The sequence below is a fragment of the Momordica charantia genome (assembly GCF_013281855.1).
Source record: "Momordica charantia cultivar OHB3-1 chromosome 8 unlocalized genomic scaffold, Mcharantia_2.0 BLBB01000008.1, whole genome shotgun sequence".
Lineage (NCBI taxonomy): Eukaryota > Viridiplantae > Streptophyta > Magnoliopsida > Cucurbitales > Cucurbitaceae > Momordica > Momordica charantia.
The window spans coordinates 25173836-25180541 of record NW_028275166.1 but is presented as its reverse complement, the minus strand read 5'-3'; the positions used below and the strand labels follow the sequence as shown (position 1 = coordinate 25180541).

General features: G+C 35.5%; 1 protein-coding gene across 1 annotated transcript; it reads right to left on the bottom strand.

Annotated features, from left to right (window-relative positions):
• Nucleotides 1-5503: 5503 nt before the first annotated feature.
• LOC111022449 (uncharacterized) lies at nucleotides 5504-6706 on the bottom strand. The gene has a single exon (XM_022299625.2). The coding sequence runs from the start codon at nucleotides 6607-6609 to the stop codon at nucleotides 5734-5736; it is 876 nt and encodes a 291-aa protein (XP_022155317.2). The 5' UTR covers nucleotides 6610-6706; the 3' UTR covers nucleotides 5504-5733.

Sequence of the window (6706 nt, the reverse complement as noted above, 5' to 3'; positions counted from 1 at the left end):
GTGACCCCTCTCAATATCTCCTTCAGAGGCTTCGGGCCCGACAAGTCCAGGACCGCGACCCGTATGATATTCGATTCGGATCGTATGGGCTGGCCTTATCGTCTTTTATGGCCCAATTGGCCCATTACATACAAATATAGTAAGGACAACTAAAGGAATAGCTAAATTAAATTTTTGATTTGAAAAATGGCCAAAATAATCAGATATCATCAAAATAACTAAAGAACAATTAGGGCCGAACTAAGTGATTTTATGTAGACAAATTTACCCTCCCATCAAAATAGATAAATTTATCCTACCATTTCCCCTATAGAAACTACCCTTCAATAAATCTGTAGTGTTTCAAAAATTTTAAATAACATATAGATTTCAAAATTTCCAAATTTGTAAGATAAATCTGTTGAATACTTTGAAATAAAAAAAAAAGATTGAATCAAAGTGTAAAATAGACTAAAAAAACGTAAAATCAAATTAGAAAAGTGGAAAAATAAAGATTGAAGTTATAAAGTACTGTTTTTAAAATTATAGATGGAGTAGTTAAACATTAATACCATATTAGGATCCATTATGGAAGGGGAGGCAACTCAAATGACTTCTTCCCACTTTTGTCCTTTTAACTCCTTCCCACATTTGCGCTAACTCTTCCTCCCTAAAATCAAATAAAATTTTATTCAATCAAATATCAAGCCCCTCAAGCCTCGCGCGTCTCAAGCTTTCGGCATACACAATATTTGGCATCCCTCTTCCCACTTTTGCTTATCCAATAAAGTATTCATCGATCGATTTTGAATGTTGTTTAAATAAATGAGGTTTAAATAATTGACCGTTTGTTAGCAACCTCCAATATTCAAGGGATTTTGTTGGACACAACCTGTTTTTAGGACACCTTGTAGATATGGTTGGGGAGATTATATTGAAAATATAGTTTATATTAAATAATAAATAATAAATAATAAAAATATTGTTAAAATTAGATTGTCAGATAGTTTAGTTTGCAAAAAAAAAATTAATAAATTTTCAATCTTAAATCTCATGTTAAATTTCAAATTTCAATAAATTTAAACACAGACCTCAATTCTAATATTTCAATAAATATCATTAGCACCTGGAATTTTTCAATTCCGATGTTTTTTAGCTCAATATAACCATTTTATTGTTAAATATTTAAAATTTATTGTAAAAAAATAAAGAACATCCAATTAGATTCCCGTAGAACTAATTGATACTTATGTGATGCTAATTGGTACGCATTAGGAACTAATTAATTTTAACAATATTAGGAATACGCATTCTTATTTGTTGGTTCTACCGGACGAATTTTTTTTTGGGCTTGATTCAATGGTTGAATCTTGTGGAGTTTTCTTTTTTCGTTAATAATCTAATTTTCTAAGAACTGGGTTTGCTGCAATAGGAAGATTCTTTCGAGTAATGTTTCAGTAACTCGATGACTAATTCTCATATATCAAGAATTAAAATGCAGCTTCTTAGAATGTAATAATTGTGGCATATTAGTCATGAATGTTGATGGACAAGGATAACCCAATCAAAATGGTCATCTACTCTATAGAATCCTATATCTACCCCGTTGTATTGACATCTTTTGCTTATTTTGTGAGATAACCTCTAGTAGTCATATATTTACACATCCATCGTATCTCTCCTTAGGTAAATATTAATATATGTTTCCTTGATTGCTAATATGCATTTTTGATTTTGTTGGTTTTGGTTACCTTTTTGTCATATTTTATGCATTGATCTTTGTTCCGATTTAGTGATAAAGAAAGATTATGTGACGCAAAATATGACTATTTTCTGCAGATAGTTTTCAATCTATTTTCGACATCTGAACTTTCACTACCCCGTAGATGGTGTTATATACGGGGTCAGTATCTACAACTATGCCGTAGTCACTGTACCTGACATCCTCCAATAGGGATATGGCCTACGCCACGTCCCTATCTACTAACAGCCTCATAATTATCGACTTACCAGTACCATTTCTGAAAAGTGAAAGACGTGTAATTTTTTTTCCTTCTAGAAAATGAAGATCTCTAGAGATACATTCACAGAGTTGTTGTAGGGTGAAATCGAATGGAATTGAAACGTGCCCGGTAATGAACCCTTGATAATTATTGTGCTCCTCCCAACTAAAATCATGGCTAACAATGATCGCATAATGTTCCAGCGTTGATTGATTTAATTCTTGAAAGAATGTAAAAATAAAATGGGTGGAGATTAATGATACGTTGTGTAATAATATTAAAGAAACACTCTATTTATGGAATGTTCAAACCAATTAGTTAGGTTTGTTTAAAAAAATTAAACACATTTTAAACTTGTTTGAATCATATATGTAGATTTGGTGGTTTAAATTTTGTGGAAATATTTTAGGAATTATATAGATTTTGTAGTTAAAGGTGGTTTCAATATTAAGTATGATATAGGTAGATTTTGTGGTTTAAATTTTGTGGAAAGATTTTAGGAATTATGTAGATTTTGTAGTTAAGGTGGTTTCAATATTAACTCGATAACATTGCTAGTTTAGGAGAGATTTAAGGGAATGTAGGAGGCACAAAACGTGGATGGGTAAAATGGGGAAAGTTTGCAAGGGCAATATGGGCATGAAATGTGTAGAGAGATAAATAAGGAATTATACACGTCTCCTAAAATCAGAAAAACTTTGGTCATTTTGGTTAAGGATAATGAGTAGTCATGGATTTCCCAATATAGTAACAACTTTTTTAATTTACAAATATAATCATATTTTTTTCATTTCCTTTGTTATTCCACTTTTGTCCTTTTTATTAATATACTCCATATTAGGTATATCATATTAGACCCGCTAAATAATGAATGATATATTTCATATTAGATATATAATTGATAATTTTTTTATATTGAAGATTTTGGTTGAGTAACATTAACGTTTTCTTATTAACATATCAAATATGAAGTATATTTATTATATTTAATAAATATACTTAACATGAAGTATCTTGCTAATATAACTAATATTTTGTTTTTTATTAATATTATTGTAAATGAAACTTATTTTAAAAATATTGTAATTTAATTAAAAATATTAAAAGTACGAAACTTTTTTTTAAAATATTGTTGTTTTAAAAAACTGAAGATATGGTCATCTCTTGAAGAAGAGACGACCATGCCACGTGGCGCCACCTAATTTTTTTTTTAATTTTGAATGTGGTAGAGACGACCACCTCTTTAAGAGACGACCACCTCTTTGTTTTTTTTTTTTTATATTAATCACCTCTTCGACCAGCCGCCGCGCCCAATCCACCAGCGACGGCTTCCCTTTTGTCGTCGAGTCGATTTCTTGATATGTGATTCGATGCGGCCAATCCTCCATTTCCGCTCTGGCTCTGGCTCTCCTCTGATGCCCAACGATCAAAATCCACGAAATCACTGCGAGGAAACAAAGGATGAGGAAATGCTTACTGTCATTCTGGCGACGAACCACTTCGATTTAGTGATCGGGTCTTTTGGGAGGACGAAGGAGGGCAAACCAGTGGTGATCAAACTCTCGCTTAACGAAAAATTGGTGTTACTGAAACTCCAGGCCAAAAACTTGTGGCGCTGTACCATTTGCCCGGTGGCGCTCGTGAACCCCACAAACATTTCCTCGATGAAAATTTCAGAGAGATTGACAGAGACATTAAACAACGGTCGCCGCGGCCTTCTCATCCCCGCCGGCGCCATGGTGACGTTCATGAGAAAATCGGAATAGTCGATCCAAACTTGGTAATTTTCGCCGCTATTAAGCTTGAGTCTATTGAACGAATCCCCTCCACTCCGGCCGTCGTCCGACCAAAACCCAGCCTCTTCGGTGGAGTTCGAGGTCAGAGAATTAAAGTTGATTCCCACATGATTTTCGTTGGGGTCGTTGAATTCTTGATTGGCAAAGACAGCGAATCCAATTCCAAAGACGTGGTTGTTGGGGTTCCCATTGAGCGTAAATTTGAGAAAACCCAGATTATTGACAGAGCTAGTTCCTTCAATTCCCGCCGCCGGGACGAGGAGGTGATTAATATACAAAAAAAAACGAAGAGGTGGTCGTCTCTCACATTCAAATTTAAAAAAAAAAATTATGTGGCGCCCTCCGGGATTTCCCTTTTTTTTCTGATTGCAGCAAATACTGTAACAGCTTTCGCCCTCCTTGGTGCTCGCCAAGATGCCAGCATGTGATTGGTGCATGATCTACATCGCTTCATCACCTGATAGACACCTCAACAGAATTCCCGATAAGCCTCTTTTGAATAGCTTACCATCATTCACGATATACCTTTAGGTTGGCTATCTTCTTTAGCTTATTCGTTTCGTATCTATCATCCGGTAAGGTTCCTTTTGTCAGATACTCGATATATGGCTGTCTCCAATCCACTACATCGATAAATGCACATTCTGCTCGAGAGGGCATCCATGTGCATTTTAGACAAGCCTCTTCTCGAGCTTTTGCATCCCTAGCCATATCATATCAGGCTAGGGCCAATAGTAACCTTGTCTTTGCAATCTTCTGTAGAGGTTTACCCGGTGTTGTTGTCCCACAGACCTTATCATGAACTTCTTCAAGTCTCTTTGCTGCTTCTTCAACGCCATGGCGCCACATGGCATGGTCGTCTCTTGAAGAGACGACCATATCTTCAGTTTTTTTAAAACAACAATATTTTTAAAAAAAGTTTCAAAACCTATCATACTTCTAATATTTTTAATTAAATTACAATATTTTTAAAATAAGTTTCATTTACAATAATATTAATAAAAAAAACCCAACTAATATTCCTATTATGAACTATATCAATCACACTAAATAAATAATGAAATACTTCATATTAGGTATATTACTACTAAATTTTTTTGGGTTTAAGCAACATTGTAGTTTTTTTTTTGGATATATCAAGTATATCATGGATATAACTTACATGCCTAATATGAAGTATATTGCGGATATAATTGATATTTTTAATATGAAATATATAAATCTAATCAAATATATAAATGATTTACCTTCCCATCAAGTAAATTTAATTTTCTTTAGGTTAAAGGTTAAAGATTTTGGTTGCAGTTTTTTTATTCTATTTATGCAAATAACATATTTTTTATTGATAGATTATCAAGTATATAAGTGATAAATTTATCATTATGTACCTAATATGAATATGAAGTATATTGTTATATAATTGATATACCAGTGAATTATATCAATCGCATTAAATATATAAATGATATACTTCGTTTTAAGTATCACCGATAAATCTTCTTTGAGTTGAATAGTTTAGTTTAAATACATACAGCATAACAAGGATATATTTTTTATATTATTCCTTATTTCTCACTTTTCACTTTTGAGACCATTCTTAATAAACTGTACTTTCTTTTGTTCGTTTTAGTTGTTTGTGGTCTCAATAAATTTATTTTGATTCATATACTTTGAAAAATGACTCATTGAATATTTATTCGTAAAATATTTGATGGTAGTGTCAGATTAAAACTATGAAATGAGATCTATATAATATATATTTTGCCATTGCCAATGAAAGTTTCACTTGACAAGAATTTATTGCATCAATTCATTACAAGAAACTTTCAGAACCAATTCATAAGAGGAGGCTGTGCAGAGCAGATTCAACTTCTCCAAACGAAATCTGTGGAGCTGAAGAAGAAGAGGCAATTTCGAATGGATCGTCTTCTCCAACTCAAACGACCTGGTTAATCTTACAGAAGCATTTTGGAAATCGCCAAGCAATTGCTTGCGAACTTGTTCAGCTCGATTGCAAGATTATCCAATGGCGAAACCAAGCCCATCTCTGCAAAAGAATCATCGCAGGTCCCGATATTGGAGAGTACGGCGCTGAGGTAGCTCTCCATTGTACCAGCGTCGTGATGTTCGATCGATTCCAATACTTTTTTTAGGTCAAAGATCGCCAAATTGTAAGTGTCAAGGCAAGTAGCTAAGCACACGTTTGCGAGTTTCGATGTCGATGGATCTTTGCGGAGTTCGCGCGCTCTTTCCATTGCATTCTGCACCTTGATAATCGATTCCCCAATTTCGGTCTTCAGCGCCGAAACAGGATCGATTTGGTTCGTTCCTGGCTTGAGGTGAGTTGAAATCGATTTGGTACAGAGCTGAGGGTTGTCCGTGTTGCTGCAGATCTTGCTGAGATCGATTGGATCCGTCCCATTCCATTCCGTCGTCGTTGGTACAAATTCCGGAATCTCCGACATCGCCTCGATCATATCATCGAACATGGTTTCCGCTCGAGGGCCTTCCACGTTTCCGATGATATCATCGTCGGAAACCGGTGTAGGAGGTGGCGACTGCTTCTGCGGTGGGGGAGACTGTGGCGGTGCTTGTGGCGGTGACTGCGGCGGTGATTGCGGCGGTGCTTGCGGTGGTGATTGCGGCGGCGATTGCGGAGGGGATTGCGGCGGCGATTGTGGCGGAGGAGGGGAGGAGTGTATCAGGGAAGCGGCAGGCGAGACAAACTGGGAGGAGTTGCGAGGGACGCAAATGGCATTGGCAGAGAAGGAAGAAAGGGCGAGGAAGAGGAAGAGGAAGAAATTAGTAATGACGCCATTATTGAGCTTCATTTTATGTTCTCTTACACCTGAAAGGGGCGAGAGAACAAGATGAGAAGCTGAGAGGGGTTATGGAAGCCATTGATGGAGGATTGGGATTTGTAGAAGA